Below are 21,892 nucleotides of genomic sequence, written 5' to 3' on the forward strand. Positions count from 1 at the left end.
GTTTTAGGGTATTTTTGATTATTTTAAGGGTTCTAGGGTATTATTTAAAATTTTTAGGATTCGGGGGTTTTTTGGTCATTTTGAGATTTTGGAGGTATTTTGCTCATATTAAAGATTTTGGGATTATTTGGATCATTTTAGAGTTTTTTTTTTTTGGCTCATTTAGAGGATTTAGGGGCATTTTGATAGTTATAGCAATCTCGGGGGGTATTTTATCATTTTAAAGGTCCCGTTTTGGTCATTTTCAAGGTTTAGATATTGTTTTTTGCTCATTCTAGTGGTTTTAGGAGTATTTTGGTCATTTTAAAAGTTTCAGGAGTATTTTGGTCGTTTTACAAGTTTTAGTGTATTTTTGGTCATTTTAAGAGGCTTCAGGGTTATTTCAGTCATTGTTAGAGATTTTCAGGATTATTTTGGTCATTTTAGTGATTTTCAAGGTATTTGGGTCATTCTAGTGATTTCGTGGTTATTTTTGGTCACTTTAAAGGTTTTTAGAACTATTTTGGTCATTTTGAGGTTTTCAGGGGGTATTTTGGTCATTTTTATTGGATTTAAGGTATTTGTTTTTGTAATTTTAGAGGTTTCATAGCTATTTTTATCATATTTTAGATTTCAAGTGTTTTTAAAGGTTTTAGGGTGTTGAGGACTCTTTTTTCACGCCATATGACATTATTTTGTTAACAACCCGTGCCACATCAACATTATCATGAATTTTGGGTAAATCTCCTTTAAACCTTAGAAGGACCATATTTTATTCAACTATATTGATTGGGCTCACATGGCCCATAATATCTTCACTTTAAGAGGCGGATTCATGATCCACATTTTCTCTTCATCAATTGGGCTTATAACCCACGACATCATTAACGAATGCCCATATTTACACAAAACAACATCAAAGTCTATGACATGTTATCTCATCAAATCCCATGGTAAGCCATCTCATCTTCAGCTCATGATCCATGCTTATGAGTCTTTTCGGGAAAACTTTGGGAGTTGTTGTTTAGAGGACTAGCTCATGATCCATGTTATCTCATCAAATCCCATGGGAGTTTTTTTCAATCTCCTTTAAACTTTGGGAGTTCTGACAACTGTTTCAGAACAGATGTGACAGCTGGCCTAGCAGCCTTGACATTACAGAATTTCCTTATTTGGCTAAAAACCAAAACCAACCAAAGAAACTATATTTTTCTTGCTAAAATCCTTTACTTTTTTGTTAGTCTTTCCTCCAATTGATCTGATTTAGTTTCAAACTTGGCTCTATATAAAGAGGATTAAGCCACACACAATTCCACACATTAACACCCCTCAACTCTTCTATATACTACTACCCATCTCTCCCTCATTCCCATATTCTGAAATTCATCTATCTTGTTGCCTATATCTCCAAATACCCAAACACATCTCCCTCTTCACTTCTCTTACAAAATCTCCTCTTAGAATGTAACATAAGCCATCACCATACCTCATATTATCCACTACAACCTCTTCAGCAACTATAATCTTATATTTTTACTACCTATAACCTTCATATCTCTCATTCTTCCATGTATCTTACAAATTACATATCTAGCAAAATACCTATAGGTCTCTCTCATACATCTTACAAATTACATATCTCATAAAATACCCATACATATTTTCATACATTTTACAAATTACATCTCTCACAAATTATCCATACATATTTCTCATATATATATATATATATATACACACATTACAAACTCGTCTTTCACCAAGTACGCATACTTATTATCTATAAATATTACAAATACTATAATCCACAAAACATTTATATATTTTACCATCTTTGTACTTCTCAAAACATATCAAACATTCATATTAATAGCCCTTTTCATGGAAGGCATAAGCTTCTAATACTAAAGCCCTTCTCCTAGAAAACACAAAGACCTCACACTAAAAGCCCTTCTTATGAAAGGCAATATCACACATATTTTACTAAGATTAAAAGAGTATTATCACAAGGAAGTTCATTTAAGTGTGTGATAAGAGGGATAAACTTAACTAGCCTTTACACATGGTTGGGCATATTCTCTCCCTCTAGTTACACCCATTTTTTCTCTTTAATCATGAAGTCATCATGGTGGGACTCATCATGGCATATTACCTCTCCACCACTGGAGTCATATTGTTAGAATGTTATCAGCTCACTGATGTTATACAGCTAAAGCTACAAACAATATAAAGATAAGTGACTATGTTTTCATATTTCTAAATATACATAACTGAGTATATAATTACTTCACCTTTAAATACAAATTACTTTAATATTACATTACTATCTAATAAAAAAGATTTCACTAGGGTTTCACTAATAAACATATGTACTTATAAATTGATCTGTCATTGCTAGAAATATATAATTTGAATGTAAACCTCAGCTGGACATACATTATTTGAACATATACCACAACTAGACATACTTGGCATACATTTTCCGGACATATTCCATTGCTAGACATACATTTTTTAAACATAAACCACAACTGGACATGAACTATTTTGGACCCATCCCAATGTTGGATATACATCATTATGATCTTTAATTCACCATTTAATCAAAATATTTCACTAAATACATATTACTTTATTCAACTATTACCATTAATCAAAGTTATTATACAAAACATATATTATTTACTTTATTTTATCCATTATCATGATTCTTAGACTTTGGATGTTACCTATTTTGTAGGCCTAAAAATACACCGGTAGTCATTGGACTATGTAGCCCAATGTTGAGTTCTGGGCTTAACTCCCCAAATAAATCCAGGTCTAGCAAGGTCACCCTTCCAATAGACAAGATAGACAACATGTGGCTGCATAGCAAAAAAGGGCCCCCAAACATAGGGTAATTTGGTCATTTAGGTATTCCAATAGTATTTTGTGGTTTAAAGGTAATTTTGGAATTGTTTTAGGTGCTAAGGCTATTTTTTAATCAATTTTTTATAATAATATTTTTTTTTTGAGAAATAATTACAACATGCTGCGAATCCCGCGGCTCGAACCCTTTCCCCCTTAGACCCCCAAGCACTTTGTACATGGGAAGGTGCCAATTCAGCTACAAGGCCTTTGATGTTATTATAATAATTTTAATTGTTTCTAAGAATGTTTATGAATCAAGTATATGAATGTTACATTCTTGAATTATGATTGGAAATTTGGAATGTAATTAGTGAATCAAACACCTTAATTTTATATATATTGTTGTAATGTGAGTACATGAATTTAAGGTTGCAAGAATATAATATCAAGCCAACCAAATGCCATCTAAGAGCATTCACACCCGCTCTTGCATATTGCATACGTTGAGATATTTTACCATCAAAGCGCAAAAGACATGCATTATTTGCACTACTAATTGCAAACAAATTTGCAATAGTGCTATAGTACTGTCTTACATATAAGACGGTACTGTAGCAACTTGTAAAACTTAAACTCTGTATTTTATTAATTTCTCTCTCTCCCTGAATCACTTTTCTCTCTCAGTCTCTTAATCACTTTTGGATTATATATTTTATTAGATAGATATATTATTTTAATATATTATATAGGAAAATAAAAGTTGAAATTTTAGATATGTTGTAAAATGGTATAGTATAAATTATAAAATAACTTTTAAGATAGTAAAATAGAAATTTTTTTGTAAAAATCGGATGCAAAAGTAAGTTAAAATAGATAAAATAAAATTTTCTTTTTTGTGTGGCAAATGTTTTATTTTTAAATAAAATTTTTGGGTAGGCAATAGAAGAAGTACAATGCATGTGTAATAAAAATGTATAGGCAAGCATATCCTTTCCCTCTTTTTTTTTTTTTTTTTTTTTTGGGTAGAAAGCATATCCATTCTCTGCCACTTGAAAAAACGATAAACCCACTCACTCTCACTCTCACTCTTCTTCACTTCACTGATTTTCTTTCAATTCCGTAGAGAAGATGCTTCAAACGGCATTGTCCACTGCTCCAACAACTCTCTTATTCGCTCCATGCGGTAACAAACTAAGTCCCATTCTCTTCCCTAAACGACGTCGCTCCCTCACGCTCCTCCCTCGCTGGCATTTCAATCGTACCAGACCTAGACCTAAACCTAAACCTTCTTCAGCGGGTACTTTTCTTTGTTTGCTCTCCGATACAGTGTTGAAAATGCTATACATGGAAATAAATTAAAAATGATTTTTGTTGTTGAATTCAGTGCGATAATAGTTCAATTGTAAGTAAATTTCGTCAATAGCGTTGGTTTGCCTAATTTCCTTTCGCGTGTTTATTATGTATACCACCCGCTGTTTGGTTGCAAGGAAAGTGGAGGAAACCGCAAATTTGAAATATCAGAAATGCAAGAATTTCAGTCTTCTTTATTTTATTTTTTGTTACAATTTCTTGGCAACCAAATGGTGTTGAATTCTATCAGGAAATTTGTTCAAATATTGTTTGGTTGCTGAGAAAATTGCACACAAGTGATGGAAAGTGAAATTTGAAGTCTTACACTGTTGCTAAGAGTAAGACTTGGTTTTTGAAAGTTTTGTATTGAACTTGGAGCCTTATTCATCACTTGTTTTTTACATTCCAGTTGCTGCAACAGAGAATGGTGTGTTTACTTCTCCAGAGATGGCAAAGTCATTTGATTTCACTTCGGAGGAGCGAATATACAATTGGTATTTTATTTTGTGATAGAGCTCCTGCTAATATATGCGCTTGAATTGATTTTTATTTCATTTTATTCTGTAAGCTATTAACTTCCCAGTGAATAAGTGATCCATTTTGCTTATTCTCTTTATTTCTACTCTGATGTATATATTTTAAATTATTATATTTGTTTCTTCACTTTGGTTGATGAATAGATATTTTTGTTTATGTTAAGTTAAAATCTTACTACAATGGTCAGTATGACATATTTCATAATGACTACACCTTTGTTTTAATATTATTATTATTATTATTATTATTATTAGTTATGCTACTGCTGGAAACCGATCGTATTCTATATTACCATAGTTTCATTTGGTTTCATGTTTGGTAATACTGTGTGTGGAGCCTGATATATTCCATAATGGTGATATAATTTTCATAATCCCGTTATACATGGATGTATGCATTCACAAAACACAACCTATTTTGCTCCTGGAGGAAACTCAAAACTGATCTAGAAGCCTGTGAATCTAACATGGCAGTAACACTCCATAACAGTAGTATACATAAGATGGATACTATAGCTATTAATCTAGTGCTGTCTAATAGCTTTACAGTTGATGGGTATATAGCATTTGTGTATTTTTCTCTCTCACCCCTTATAAATGCATGGGTGCTTCTTTTTATGGGAAAGGCCTCCTGTTTATTGCATATCCTTTCATATATATATATATATATATATATTCTCTTTCTGCCTATTTTTTATGTTTAAAATTTTAAATAATTTATTATCTACTTAATAAAGAATGCAATACCTTTATTCTGTATAGAATGTGGTTTTTATAAAACCTTGACTTGGTCTCAAAATGAGGTATAACTTTTAAAAGCATCACTTTTTTCAAGATACAACTGTTCTCTTTCACAATAACCAAAATAAGCTCATCCAAGCACACACGAAGAGTTTCAAGAGGCCAACTCATGTATTTAAACATATATTGGACCTAATTGTACTAACTTAAATCTAGTTTTCACCCTTCCTTAACCTCTGTATGTGTGTGAATTGAGTGCAGTCTTGGGGTTTTCAACTTTCCTTTTTTCTCATTGTCTCATGTCTTGGTGTTGGTTATCATACTGCTGCTTGCATAATTTCTCAAGCATGGTGTTGATTGTATTTTCAGCTTTGTAATCTGGTGTTAGTAATTTTTGGAATTAGGTGGGAGTCTCAAGGGTATTTTAGGCCAAACTTCGACAGAGGAAGTGTTCCATTTGTGATATCAATGCCGCCTCCTAATGTTACTGGTTCACTGCACATGGGGCATGCAATGTTTGTGACTCTTGAGGTTGTGAAGTTGCTTTTAAATTCTTGTTCTGTTTATTATGATTTTTGGCTTGAAATCCTGAAAATGCTGATTGTATACCCAAGCTATACTTATACTGCTTTTGGAGTTGTTAATTTTGTATTTTAAATGGAATTTTTTTGTTTACTCTTTGTATACTGCCTATATACTAGTGTGGTGTTCCTTTGTGCTTTTCTAATAAAATTTATAACATAAAAAAAGAAGAAGTGATTATTCAACACCTGATCTCCTGCATTGTCATAGGGATTACTACACTTAAAATGCTCTAGGACTTTGTTTGCATGTACCACTATATCCTGCTTACCATTATATGCTCCACGAAAACCTTGAATTATTATCCTTAAAGCTTAAACTAGCTCTAGCTATTATACTTTCATGAATATGTGGATGCCATAAATTTCACTTTTCTCTCATTCATTGAAATCTCCTGCTTTGCTATGTTTTATCTTTTCCCTTATTGTTTTTTTCTTTAAAAATGCATGGTGGATTTTTACTTTCTTCTATCAGTTGCTATAAATCAACATTCCCTTAGTGTGTTAGATGTAGTGATCAATCTGTTCATGTCAATATCACACACAATCAATCCTCTGTTTCTTTCCTCTGTTGTTATTATTTGAAAGTTTTCTTGCAAGGGTTCAGGATCAACTGAGTTTATAGTTCATGGTCATTACTTTGTGGACTAAGACAAGTAATGATGAAATTTTTTTCTTTTCTCCTTGTGTGTGTCTATACATATTGAGGCATTCTGTGCCTCTCCCTCTTTTTTATTTGTGCCTTTGGTAATTTATTTGTGCCTTTGGTAAGGCTTAGTTTTTTTGTTTTTTGTTTTTTGTTTTGATAAGTGATCAAGATTTATTAATATAAAAAAAGAGACACCCAAGTATATAGGGAGTATAAATGGGTGTACAGATTAAATACAAAAGTACATGCATCAAGTAAATCCAAAATTGAAGAAAAGGGTTGGTTTCTCCACACTGAGAACCAGTCCAATAAGGTTTAAAAAAATAATAACTTGAGATTAGGCCTAGAATGCTCACTGTCTTCAAAGAACCTACTATTTCTTTCCTTCCAAATACACCACCTCAAACAATGAGGAACAACGATCCATATATATCCATTACGATGGTGACCAAATCGACCTTGCCAACAAGCAAGAAGCTCAACAATAGACTTTGGCATGGTACATCTGCACCTAGAAAGAAGTTAAAAAGTTGTACATATGAAATAGGCTGGCTTATATATAAAAGAAGTTTAATCATTTTTGGTTGTAATGTATATGCATCATGTTATTGATTAACAAAAAGATTATCTGTTAGTTCTTTCCTCTTGATGTCAATTTAATTAGTTTTTATGTTTTGCTCTACTAGGATATTATGGTTAGATACCATCGAATGAAGGGAAGACCAACACTTTGGCTTCCTGGGACTGATCATGCTGGTATTGCAACTCAGGTTTGTGTCTGAATTATGGGCTTTTGTATCTGTATCCATTTTCTAATTGGGTTTGATATTCATGGCAAAACACCATTTTGCTCTCTACATTTTGGGGTCATAGTCAATTTGGTTTGTATAATTTGGTAATAGTTAATTTGGTTCCTGTTATTTTTAACTTGTAGTCAATTTGGTTCTTACCGTCAATTGACTTACCAAAAATGTTTATGTGGCACACTTGAGACTTATGTGGCCAATAAAATAATATTTTAAAATTTTTAATTCACTTTAAAACAGGCCGGATAAGTATTTGACGGATTAGAAAGTCCATGTCAAAAAAAGAAAAATTAACCAAAAAAAACAATAATACACATACCAGTTATTTTTTTTTTGATAGTTAAGAAAAAATATTATTGAAGATGTAAAGGCATGACAAATATACAAGGTTCATGATAGTGAACAAAGAGAAAAAAGAAGTAAAAACAAACAAACAAACTGACACTAAACTATTCTAAGAGACAAGAAAATCCGTAAGTATAAAACAATCTAAGAGACCCCAATACCGAGACCAATCAAAAAGGGTCTGATGGCATAAATCTAACAATTGAGCCAGAAATTTCCTAGTATCCTCAAAAGAACGCTGATTCCGTTTAATCCAAATAGTCCACACTAAACAACGCGGAACCAAATTCCAAATGTCAGAATTATGTTTCCCAAGCTAATGATACCAACAACCAAAAAAAAAAAAAGTTTGCAACTGAACCTGGCATGACCCAATCAATCCCAAACAACCGAAGCATATACTAGTCATCAAACGCAGAAACACCATTTCGAATCCCTCAAGCTGAAACAAAGCAAATTCTTGTTGAAATGGTCATATCATCAAATCATTGACTTGGGTTTTATGTTGTAAAATGCAAAAATCATGTCATGTGCAAGATTGGAACCTTAGGCATTGTTTGGGTACTGACTATCTATTACTCATCATTCAAATATCATTACTCATCACCCTATAACACATCTCTTAAAACTTAAAAATACCCAAAACACACCCCAACGTTCTTTGGCACCTAAACCCGGTTCAGTTTCCAATCCAAAAACTCACCTTTTTGTGGGACCCACTCATTGACCATTGTGCAGTGTACACAGAACGGCTACCTGCGAATTCCTTCACTTTTGTTTGCATTGTCCTTACTACTCCTCTTTTATTTTCATTATTTCCTTGGGTTATGTCATGGTTTTTTTTTTTTAACCCCATTTTTTTGTTTTGTATCATGGATGATGTAATTATCTATGTTCACGTAAATATCAAAAAAAAAATATTTTCCTGTTCCGTTGTAAAAAACCCATCCCCACATAACTATGTATGAGATTTGTTTAAACTTGTGGGATCCGGCCAAACTTTCACAACCCACAACTGACAAAAATGAAAAAAGAAAAGAAGAAACCTAGCACCCAAACTGATGGAGCCAGGAAGAAAGATTGTGGATCTAATCTGTGGAGGCCGAAATTGGTGAGTTTGTTGCAGCTTCATCCTTGGTCTTCGCCATCACAGGTGGTGGGGAGCACATCAGCTGGTAGGGAGCATGTCAGATGGAGATCTCCTTTAGCTATGGTATGAATCTCCTTCAGATGGGTGTTGTAGACTGGAGCTTTTGCTTTGGGTTTTGGGAGCTTCTTCAGAAGAGAGTGAAGTGTGAACAAAAGGAAAATGGTTAGTTGTAAGGAAAAGTGAGTTTTGACTGTTGGGGGGAGTAAAGGCTGAGACAAATGAGACAAGCCTCTGACCTTGGGGCCCAACTTGTGAGGAAAATTACAATTGTGCCATCTTAACTCAGTTTTGATAACTTGAAAACAACTTTTTTTTTTTAATTCACTAACCCATAACTCAAAAATGTGAAATATGAGTGATGTAAACAAAACATGAAAATGCAGCTAAACAACTATTAGGTATGTGGGACCCACATATTTTGAGTTAAAGGTAATGAAAACAAAGATATGAGTTATAGAAAACTCTAAATCCAAACAAATCCTTAATTATTTAATAGGATTGTAGGTGTTTTAAGAATTGGGATTACTCAACAAAGAATTAACATTGCTTTGCACTTGTGGTTAGAAATTTGTTCATGGGTAGAAATCGATTGAAGCTATGAGATACCAAATCAAATACAGCATCAAAATTAAAACCTTGTACACTTTGGAGGGAGAGAAATAGTCGGTGCTTTGAAGATAAGGAGAGATCCATATCTGACTTGAAACTATTTTTCTTTAGAACTGTAATGGATTGGTTGGCTGCATTGTGGAACCAATCATTTTTATCTTTTCTTGATTTTTTAGATTCTTGTAATTTTTGTTCTTGATTGTTTCAACCCTTGTACACTTCCTGTGTACTAGGGTGTTCCCCCTTTTTTTTAACATCAATAAACTTATTACTTATCAAAAATTAAAACCTTGTATCTTCCCCATTTGCTTTTTTCTTACCACCCATACATAAATTTTATCATAAAACTAAAATCCATCACATCCCAAAGCAAACCTATCAACCCAAATCCATCGCAATCCAGATCCATTCATGGTGCTATTGAGCTGCTCGTGGGTACGATTTGATTGTGGTGGTGCTCATGCTTTGTCACTACCCAGATCGCAAACCCATGCAACAAACCCCATCACTCCTAATCGTAACCTTCAGAGCAAAATTGAAGCAATCCCAACCCACCTCCATTGCTTAAAGAGAGAGCACAGATGAGAGAAACCAAAAATAGGAGAAAAGGAGAAAGAAATGAATTGAGAAATTTTGTGGTGTGGGTTTTTGAAGGGTAGAAAAGATCAGATATGTGTTGCTTTGTATGTTTGGTTTTTGGGGATTTGGGTTGGAAAGTGATATTTGATTTACAGACCTATCTCATTGAGGAAGGGCCAACCAAAATAAGCGAACTGAGAGATGGCCATGGAGTGGTGTTCAGCAGGTCACGAAAGTTCAAGAAATTTTTTTGTCTCTAGGAAGCATTGTTTGTTACCAAGAAAGTTGGGAAAAAAAAAAAAAAAAAAAAACTTCAATTCCTTACATTCATCCAAAAATTTTATTTAAATTTTTGTGACATGGATTTTTTTTTATAAAATTGTTGATGTGGCTTTTTTTAGTAACAATTAAATAATTTTTTAATTATTTTATTAGCCACATGTGTGCTAACCGTACACACTGTTTGCCACGTAAGCATTTTTTCGTTATTAAGTTAATGGTAGGGACCAAATTGACTGTAAGTTGAAAATAACAAGGATTAAATTGTCTGCTACCAAAATGTAGGAACCAAATTGACTGTGAACTCAAAATGTAGGGACCAAAATAGTATTTTCGTCTATATATTCATTTGTTCCCCCAATCTTGTACAAAATATTTTATTCTTCCAAATTTGTTTATAACTTATGATGATTTATAGACTTAATAAACTTTTTTGGTTACATATTCATGATTAGGATAAGATTTTATTTTATTTTATCTTTTAAATGCCAATTCGCATTCTTTGACTAGCCTCTATTTGCACTTACTGTGGATTATATTAATCATTTTTTTTTTAAATAATTTCTCTTCTTTATCAGAAAATTTCTTTCTCAAGCTATTATATTGGTTTTTTCTGATTTTTACTTCATTTCCTCCCAGTTGGTTGTGGAAAGAATGCTTGCATCTGAAGGAATCAAAAGGGCTGACTTGAGTAGAGATGAGTTCACAAAACATGTTTGGGAGTGGAAAGAGAAGTACTAATTCTCTTATAACCTCTGTTGTTAGTTTTTCTGCTGTCTATGTTATTCAATTATGTGTGGCAAGGCTTTCGTGCTTGCATTGATGTACTACTAGTATGCCCAGTTAAGCCAAACATTTTGAGCGCATTCTCACTATGATTAATATCTTCTTTCAAGGAAGAAAATGGAGAGCTTTAAGGGGAGAAAAGGGGGGGGGGGGGTGGGGTGGGGGAAGAAGAGCCACCTTACTAGCCCTGCATTCAAAAGTATAATTGTCAATTTTAATTAATATTTTGACATAGCTCTATGTGTGTGTGTGCGCTTCTCATGGGACCCTTTTCTATATTTATTTTTATTAAGAATTTACAATTCTTAGGAACTCATAGTTTACAGATTTTGATTAGTTAAATTTTGTTCACAACTAGATATGTGTCTTTGTCTAGATAAAAAAGAGAATTACATGTTCTGATGAAATAAGATGTGTTCTTCCCTTCACCTATATATATATATATATATATATATATATTTGTTGTGATAAATGACGGAATTTTATTAATGAAAAATCCAGGTACATCGGGTGTGTACATGGATAACAGTACATCAAACTCCTAAATTACAATGATCAAGCATTTCTAAAAAATTAGAACAAGGAAAAAGACTAAAGGACGAACGCCACTCCAACAAAAGGAGAGATTTAAGTTCTGAAATAATCCGTTCCTTCCCCTTGAAACATCTTGAGTTTTGTTCTAGCCAAATCAATGTGGTACAGCCCTCCATAAATCAATGCTCTGATGTCCACCTAAGGAACCTTGCCTACTTGAAAGTAAATCAGTAACACTTTGCAGCATAGCCCATAGAAGACCAAATAGAGTCCACACCATAGACCATAACTCTTAAGCAATAGGATAATAAAGAAGAAGATGATTCACCGATTCCCCACTCTTTTCATCATAAGTTCTCAATAGTTAGAATCTTACCTAATGCAGCAGCCCATGAGAAGAAAGCAATCCTAGGAGGGATCTTTGAACGCCACACAGGTTTTCAAAGGAAAAGAGAGTTAGGAGTAGAGGAAAGGGAGAAATAGTACTCACACACTTTAAAATTCTTATTCCTTGCCGGTTCCCAACTAAGTTTGTCTTGACCTTCATCGTTAAGAAGCATAGAATTAATAAGATCCAAAAAAGTGTAAAAATGTTCCAATTCCCAATCTTGGGCATCCCTATAAATTGAAGATCCCAGTGAAGCCTCTGGTTAGGAAAGTGCATAACATCCTCAATAGAAGACCCTTATTACAACTAATGCTATATAGTTTTGGAAATGCCTTTTGGGGAGTACAACCCCCACACCACACATGATGCCAAAATTTAATTCTATTACCAACACCAACGTCGAACTGAATGGATTTCAGAAAGGCTGGCCAGCCTTGTCTTATGGTACTCCAAAGACTAACATCGTGAGGATTAGAGACTCCTTTTGTACCCCAACCAGCCCGATCATTCCCATAGTTAGTCTCAATGATCCGCTTGTAGAGGTGGGTTGTCTCTGTTCCATATCTCCACAACCATTTCCACAACAAAGCTTGATTGAAAATTCTCAAATTTCTAATGCCCAAACTGCTGAACTGCAAGGTTGTACAAACTTGGGCCCACTTAACTAGACGAAATTTAGGGGACTCATCTATCGCACTCCATAAAAAATTCCTTCAAGGCCTCTCAATATGGATAGCAATATCCATAGGAATAGGGAAGAGTGATAGGAAATAAGGTGGCAAACTTGAGAGAGTGCTTTTAATTAATAATCTTACCTCCCTTTAATAAATATAATCACTTCCAACTCTAATCTTCACTTCATTTTTTCTAGAATAGAGTTCCAAATCACCCTATCTTTGAATTTAGCACCCAAAGGATGTCCCAAGTATGTCATTAGACACCTCTATAATTGGAACTAACTCTGACTTAGCCAGGTTAATGTGCAGCCTCAACACCGCTTCAAATGAGGATAAAACCTCCCGAAAATTATCAATCTAACTAGTAGAAGCATCACAAAAAATTAAAGTGTCATTCGCAAAGAGAATATGGGACACCATCAGGGGAGTATTAGTCTTGGTACCAACAGTGAAACCAGAGATGCGTCTAGCCAAAACCGCACCATCCAACATGCGGCTTAAAGCCTCCATAACAATAGCAAATAAGAGCAGGGAGAGAGGATCACCCTGGTGTAGCTCCCTAGAGCTCCTAAAGAAATCCTTAGAGGTTCCATTTATCATAATTGAAAATCTCACCTTGGATATACAAAACATAATCGACTTTCTCCATTTCTCAGAGAACCACAGCGCTGCAACATATACATAAAAAAGTCCCAACTTACATGATCAAAAGCTTTCTCCACATCTAACTTACATAAAACACCTTGTACCCTGCCTTGAGCCTACTATCCAAACGCTCATTAGCAATTAAAACAGAATCTAGGATTTGCCTTTTATGGAGATTTATCGCCTTAACAACCTTGGATGACACCATATACCTCATCTTCCTCAAAAGGTCTATCTAACCAAACAGCCTCTTCCTTAGAAATCGAAGAGAATTCCACTTCATCTAGCACAAGCATTTGACCCTCATTCTCAGAGTATAATTGTTTGTAGAAATGAGAGATGCATGCTGATATGGAATTTGGATCCCATGACAACTCACCATCCACCAGAAGATTGTTTGAAAGAACTTAGTGTTTTTGTCCCCCTCTTGGATCCAGAGGGCCCTAGATTTTAGTCTCCAATCTCAACCATAAGAATTACCTTTTTAAGCTCAATGAGAAGTAGTTATTTTTCCAAATTCTCATCATTGGTTAGAGGACGGCTATCTTCCATCAAATCTAGTTCTTCAAGATCCTTCCATAACTTGTTCATCTTATCCTCCACATTGCCAAATTCTTCCTCATTCCATTTTTTCACATCTAGCTTCAAAACTTTCAATTTTCTAGCAATCCAAAAGCTAGGGGAATCTTGAAAATGATAGGACTCCCACCAGGTTCTCACTTTCTCCACAAAACCCTCAGCCTTCAACCAAATACTCTTAAAGTAAAAAGGGTGGTTGCCCTCGTGAAAATTTTCCCCTTCTAAAAGAACTGGAAAGTGGTTTGAGAGTAGCCTATGCAGTCTTTTTTGACGATTGTTAGAAAAGTGCTCTTCCAAATTTGAAGATAGAAGAAACTTCTCAAGCCTAGACTGTGAAGCTGCCTCTCTAGAATTAGACCAAGTGAAAGTACCCCCTTCCAATGGTAAATCTATAAGAATGTGTATAGAAATGAAATCTGAAAATACAAGCATGGCAAATGAGAAGAAATCTACACCAAGGCCCCTCTGAAGGAAATCGCACTACATTAAATTCACTGCCAATGCACCAAGGCACATTCCACCAATTATGAATACCAGCCAACTTTTCCCAAAGCAATCGTTGGTCACGATCAGAATTTGGTCCATAAACACTAGTGAAAGCCCATACAAATTGATCTACCACATTCTTAAATTTGCATGAAACAGAAAATCTTCCCACTGCTTCGCCAATGTTTTCCACCATCCTTCTATCCCACATCACCAAAACACCCCCCTAAAGCACCAATAGAGCCCAAATATAGGCAATTTAAATGTTGACAACCCCACAAGCTCTATATCTCCCTCCTTGTTATCAATTCCATTTTTGTTTCCTAAATACAAATATTGTCAGCACCCCAACTCCTGATCATATTCCGAATTTGAAGTCTTTGTCACGATTGTTTAGCCCCCTAACATTCCAATAGATAATTTTCAGATTCATTGATGCACCACTAAATCCTGTTACCCACTTGAACTTCTTGACAAAGCATATATCTTCTCAAGATTCCAAGAATTTAGCAGGCTTTTCAATCCCTGATAACCTCTAGAACATGTCTTAGCCTCTTTCTTCTGAGAGCATTCTCCCAGCATTTTAGTTTTCTTCCTAGCCTTCAAAGCTAAAAAAATCCCAGTAATTTCCGCTTCAAAGCTTTCCAAGGAGATTCCCACAAATTTTCTAAAAGCTTTAATTCGTTTTTCAACCCTTGGTGATAATTGCGTGGAAGCACCCACCACCTCTACAAGTGGAACATCTGGGTTGGCCATGGCCAAAGGTCGCACAACCAGAGGTTCTTTAATCTTTTTACATTTTACAAGACCCCCATTAGAGTCCCACGGCTCACAATTCGACCATGATACTACATAAACATTGTCCAGAGCACCATCACATTCATCTGCCTAACTAACAATATGCCCTTCTTCCTTGAAAATGTTGTTACCCTGTCCCTTAGCTCCCTTAAGATTAGAAAAATCCGACATGCTCCCAGGTGAGTGGTAGTGATTGAGGGATGCCTATTTGCCTCTCATCACGAAGCTCCAAAACCCATTTTTCAGAATTACCCCAAGTGTGCTCCAGATCCTTAATGAAATTCTTAATTGAGGAGCGAGGCTCAACATGACCATCTTTAGAGGTAACTAGCATCAGAGCCATAGGCAAATCGGTCAACACAAATCCCATCTCTAAAGAATCAGGCTGGGAACTCATGTGATCCGAGACCATAGCATTAGTCAGTGCTTAACTCGACTAAGAAGGGAGAGTGATGTCATTGTTGGTCAACGGTGGAAGGAAGATTGGTGGCCCACTCAGACCCAATCTCCAAAGAATTGAACCGTGGCCTCATGAGATTTGAGGTTGTAGAATCGGTCACCGGATAAGAGCTCAAATGAAATGGAGGAGTGCTCCCGTCATTGGTGGTCAATTGTGGAGGAGTGGGGATGGTCATTGTTGGTGGGGAGATATCGATTTCAGTCATTGGTGGAGAAGTGGTGCCATTAATGATGGTGGATGCTGGAGGTGTAGCGGTGCTATTACTAGTTGTGGTCCTCGGTGGATGAGAAGTGCCAGGCAGGCTGTTGAGAGATGGGTTGGGCTTTGGGCTTAGGTTTGGGGGTCTAGATTTGGTCATTCCCATTTTGGCCCTTGAAGAAATAAGTTTTTGTAATATGATCATCAACTTTTACTTATCAAAAAAAGAAAAGAAATAAGGTTTTGTGTTGGGCCTCATCCCATTGTTATTTTGATTGGAGCCCACATCTTTAATATTAGAAGAAACAACAGCCCATTGCCCCTCATTTCCATGCTTCACACGTAAAAGATGTCTAGAGTCAGCAACTCTCTTTTGGCAATGACATTAATATTAGACAAGATATCCGCCCCAAACTGTGCCACATCCTTCCCAGAATAATTCTTGCCTTGATCACAGTGGGAATTGAAGATTTCAAATTTTGAGAGACCGTAACTTTCTCCTTTCCATTATTTCTTGCACCACCATGATTTTGATGTTTTTCAGCCACCACCACTGCAGCCTTTGGTGCACTCTGTATTCTATGTAATGGTTCCTGACTGGTAAGAGAAGCTGGTTTTAAGGTTTTCCTCAGATTGAGGCCTAAGCCTTGCCAGCCACTACCCATCCTTTCCTCAAGTACCACTATGTTGCCCTACTGTTGACGATGAAGAAGTTCAGAAACCATTAAAAACGTGCCATGGGCATTTGACCCCAATTGAAGGATGAAAACTATATCACCCTTTCTAATCATTCTTGCATAATGACCAGGTGATTGCTTAGAAATCTATTCCTCCAGGTGGAACAGAAATCTGTTTGCTCTCTTTCCCCATAAAAACAGAACGCAGCAAGGTCTGACCTCTCTCAAAGATCTGTAATAAGAAAAGAGAACCCCCTTCCTCAATGGGAAACTCCAATGTTTTGGATTCTATGAAGAAAAACATGGAAACACTCATTGTGAGTAGAAACAAAGCAGCAGCAAACAAACAGAAAAGAGGAAAAACTATGAAGTAAGCACAAAATCTATGGCTAATTCAAGGTAGCCCGGCTTCATGCAGGCAAACTAGTCTAACAAAGTTCAGTAAGCTCTCAGGAATTACATATTTGTTGAGAGGATGAAAAACTCCTCAAACAGAAACCCTTTCCTTCACCAATATTTACCTAAGGATGGCAGAAATTTTTTGATTCAGTCCTGATGTTAAGTGAATCACCAAACTATTTTAATTTTTAAGATTCTCTGTGGTGTGTTGCCAATATATTTATACATTTGGCATTTTAATACTGCAGGAGTGGTATTGCTAGCAAAATTGAAACCAATTTTCTTTAAATAATGTAAATTTTATTTTTTCTTGTTGTTTTTCTTCTGTGTTAAAAAAAGTAAATATGATGAGGCCGTGGTGGCATTTGGGGTGGGGGGGGGGGGGGATCAGCTATTAAATTGATCCCAAGGGGTAGGGATAGTGAAGAATGGCAAAGGTTCAATAATTCTATACCAATGGAAATTTAGTTTTTAGGACTTGGGCTTCCAAATTATTTAGCCTTTCATGGGAGTATGTACATTTTGAGTACACTATGTTTGCTGGCTTGATTACGTGTTACCATTTAGTTTGTGATAATTTGAGTTGTGATTCAATTTTTCTTCTACTATTGTTTTTAATTTTAAATTCATTAGATTTATTATATGTCAGGTATGGTGGAACCATCACAAATCAGATTAGGAGACTTGGTGCTTCCTGTGATTGGACTAGAGAACACTTCACCCTTGATGAACAGCTAAGTCGTAAGGCAGTTTTCTATTGAGTAGAACTCTAGCCAATATAGAAAGTGTCTAAGAGAGTTTATGATGATGTTATTGATATGTTGTTATGGAATATATTTTATATGTAAGTTATTAAGTGATATTGCATGGTGGTTGATTTTTTCTCAGTGATGCATAATTTTTCGTATTTGTCTAGTGTACATTAGATGCCTCTGAATGTGTCTTTCATTAATGATTGCATTTATTGCTCAGAGATGCAAACTAGCCTAAATATTCTTTGCAGTGTTATATGTACTGAGACGCAGGCTTTTTACCTTTTGTAGGAGCTGTAATTGAGGCCTTTGTCAGGCTTCACGAGAAAGGCTTAATCTATCAAGGTATTACACTTGTAGCCCTAGATTGCCATGAACTTTCCTTGGGGCTGTGGGAGGTTTTTAGTAAGCTAATGGCATTGTGAAATCTGAAAAAAATTAATGGTTTTGGATATTAGTCATCATAAATCATGCTGTATATTTAGTTAGCTAGTATCATGATAATTGTGACTTTTTTTTGTATAAGAGAGAAGTTGGTCCAAAATGTTGTGCAGGAATGCCAACTAGGGCCCTGAACCTTTGTTTTGGTAGAATCACTAATACCCTCTCCATATTTGAGTATCCATGATTTTTTTTTTTCTTCGATTACCTCCTCTATGCTCCTTGAATGAAGTAGTCAACTCACTCCATCCATTTGCCATTACAATTAATATGCCACATTGTCACAAGTTATAAAGTTTCCTTTTTGCACTGTTATATTAAATAATGTAATAAAAGAATAGAATGCATGGAAAAAAGAGAAGGAAAACTAAGGGTCTATTTGGTTAGGGGGATAGAAAATGGCAGGGATGGAAAAATGGGAGAATAGAAAATGGTAGGATGGAAAAGTGGAGTGATAGAAAATATATTAGTTTTCTTTCATATGTGTTTGGCTGGGGGTGGAAAAGTGGAGTGGAAAACTCTTTTGTTTGGTTGAAAAGAAAAATGAAGATATAAAATGGTGTTTGTATGTTAGGAACCTAGTGGTTCCTAATGGGGATGGATGAGAATTGTAGGGGAATGTATGAGAATTATAGGGAAATTAACTTAATTCAATATAATCACCCTCCATATAGATATATTAAGAGAGAGAGGAAATGCACTAAGCAATCAATTGGCTTATTCTTCAATGAATGGAAATGTGATTACAAATAGGTATCTATAGAAACATAAAACTATTCTATTGGCCCACATTACCTTATCCTAATGGTTCTATTATTCCCCATGTGCATTAATAATTCCAACATGTGTTAAACATGCTTGGAATTGTAACTAACCAACTAACTAACTAAATGCAACATTACACCAATTATTATCTATATATCTATAGGGTTCCTAACATTTCCCTCCTCCTCAAAACACCTTGTGGCCACCAGGTGTTGTTCTGGTGTTGTTCTGGTTGGCATCTTCATCAAAGGAGATCTTTCGATGAACCAATACTTTAGTGACATTTTGATCACCATAATCATGCACTTCTCTTTGACAAGTGGTCCCATGCACATGAAGGTTACTTCTTCGTAGATCTTCAAACTTCGCTTAAATTCTTGAGTCTTTAATGGTTCTTCAATCTTTAAGGTCTCATTGGTTCTTTAGACCTTGGAATGTTCTTGGATTCTTAAGACCTCATTTGATTCTTTTTTTTGATAGGTAAGAAAAAGTATATTAAAAAAACTACTAGATGCAAAATAGCACCAGCAAATCAAAAGTACAAAAACGATAAAAAAGCAAAAACAAAAAAAAAAATTAATTACAGAGAAGAAGAGAGCTAAGGAATAAAGGAATAGAGTCATTAGATGTGAGTCCCCAAGCCCTAACACAATGAAAAAGGGAACCAAAAAAGAGAGCAAACAGTTGGTCCTCAGATCTATCCAAATTCTCAAACGTCCGCCGAATTGCGTTCCCTCCAAATACACCACATCGAACACAGTGGAACTAGGTTCCAAATGTAAGATGAATACTTCCCCAACCAATTCCACCAACTAAATAGACAATCTTGCACTGTACATGAGGGAACCCATGAAATCCCAAAAATCCTAAAGACAAAACACCATAGCCAATAAGCCTTTCCACAATGTAACAACAAATGATTCACTGTCTCACCGCAGCAATGACACATAATGCACCAGTCAACAAAATCAAAGCCCCTAAGTCTCAAGATATCTCTCGTGAGGATCCTATCCCATGCTGCTGTCCAAACAAAGAAAGAGACACATCGGGGTGCCTTAACCTTCCAAATACCTTTCCAAGGAAAAGCAATGGAAGAAGAGCCATGTAACTTATGATAATATGAGTGGATAGTAAAATCCCCGTTTTTTGTCAACTTCCATCTCAAACGATCACCATTAGTCACGGAAGGTAAATTGGTTGCCAAGAATCGAAAGAAATCATCCACCACATCTGCTTCCCAATCATTAGGACCCCGAATGAAACGAACATCCCAAATTCTCCTATCCCCTGCTCATTAGGACCCTAATTCTAGAACCATTAGAATTGGTGGCGCTTGCATCTTTGATTCTTGGATCACCAACACCTGGATTGCTGATTCTTGAATCATGGACTTTTGAGTGGGAGTCTCTATTGGCGCATCAAGAATTGGTTCTTGGTCCACCGACATGAAATTTGCTGGCTCTTGCATCTTAGATTCCTGGGTGGTAGTCTCCATTGATGCATCAAGTATTGGTGCTCAAAATTGATCTTGTAGGGTGCATATGAAATGCGCTCAATTTGCGCATAAACCCAATGCCTCCACATCTTGGAACCATTCCCGTGCTTCTTCTTTCCATGTAATAAGAGGCAATAGAAACCATGCGATGTGGTGGTGTGTTGTTTAGAGCAAAGAATTCATAAAGCTTAACAAGCCATCGAAAAGGTTTTCCCATTGAAAAGGTTCTCCACCTTTGAAATACAACTCCATGAAAGCTTGATGAGTTGCAATGGATTTGGTCATCTCAATATTGACGGCTCTGATACCACTTGTTAGGAACTTAGTGGTTCATAATGGGGATGGACGGGAATTGTAGGGAAATGTATGAGAATTGGAAGGAAATTGACTAAAATTGAGGTAGTCACCCTCTATAGAGAAATATTAAGAGAGAGAGGAAATGCACTAAGCAATCAATTGGTTTATTCTTCAATGAATAGAAGTGTGATTACAATTAGGTATTTATAGAACCATGAGACTATTCTAGTGGTCCACATGGCCTTATCCTAATGGTTCTATTATTCGGCATGTGCCTTAATAACTCCAACATGTGATAAGCATGCTTGGAATTGTAACTAACCAATTAACTAATTTAATGCCTAACTAACTAAATGCAACATTGCACCAATTATTATCTATATACCTATAGGGGTTCCTAACATTGTATAAATGTTTTACTCTCATGCCCTTATTACATTAAAAAAAAAAAAAAAAAAAAAAAAACTAGTTTATAAGAAAAAAATGTTTACAAAAAAAAAAAAAATACTAAACATTTAAAGCTTGAAAGGGAAAAAAGAAAGAAAGAAAAGAGACCAACATGAAGGGAGGAGAGGGCAAATGGATAATTTCTCATCTTAAGCCTACTTTCTCCCAAATTTGGGGAGAAAACTCTCCCTTCACAAAAAGTGGGCCAATTCTCCCCCGCAAAATCACTTCTTCCAACCAAACACATTTTCTCACCATTTTCTCTCCTATTTTCTCTCCCCCCATTTCCATCCCCCCTGTTTTCACTCTAACCAAACAAACTTTAAGGATTCTTTTCTGCCAACTGACACAGCTACCTCAACACAGCTACCTCAATGATCAAGCTCTCTTAGCTTAAACTCTAGCCCAGATTCTAACTCCATGCCATGATAACCACCCAAAAACTTTGAGGCTTTTTTCTCACCAAACCCACTAGACTAGAAGCACAACAACCCATAAAAATCCTTACTCTTCATCAAATGAGATTCCATAGCTAAAGCACCCACATCATCAGGGATGGAGCTAGGGTTCCAATTGAGGGGGCTGAAGTATAAAACAATTTTTTTTTGGGTAAA

At 35.6% G+C, this 21,892-nt stretch overlaps 1 protein-coding gene across 4 annotated transcripts in view; it reads left to right on the forward strand.

Annotated features, from left to right (window-relative positions):
- The first annotated feature begins 3,841 nt into the window (after nt 1-3,841).
- LOC126693063 (valine--tRNA ligase, chloroplastic/mitochondrial 2) overlaps nt 3,842-21,892 on the forward strand; it is a 70,401-nt gene continuing 52,350 nt past the window's right edge. For 2 of the 4 annotated variants that reach the window (XM_050388923.1, XM_050388924.1), the window contains exons 1-7: nt 3,842-4,126; nt 4,589-4,673; nt 5,861-5,987; nt 7,373-7,456; nt 11,094-11,188; nt 17,731-17,822; nt 18,125-18,178. In XM_050388923.1, coding sequence (XP_050244880.1) covers nt 3,958-4,126; nt 4,589-4,673; nt 5,861-5,987; nt 7,373-7,456; nt 11,094-11,188; nt 17,731-17,822; nt 18,125-18,178 — 706 coding nt within the window. In that variant the 5' untranslated portion in view covers nt 3,842-3,957. Of the gene's footprint in view, nt 4,127-4,588; nt 4,674-5,860; nt 5,988-7,372; nt 7,457-11,093; nt 11,189-17,714; nt 17,823-18,124; nt 18,179-21,892 lie in introns of those variants that run through there. The other 2 variants (XM_050388925.1, XM_050388926.1) reach the window with 2 other exon arrangements.

This window comes from Quercus robur, chromosome 7 (genome assembly GCF_932294415.1).
Source record: "Quercus robur chromosome 7, dhQueRobu3.1, whole genome shotgun sequence".
Taxonomy (NCBI): Eukaryota; Viridiplantae; Streptophyta; class Magnoliopsida; order Fagales; family Fagaceae; genus Quercus; species Quercus robur.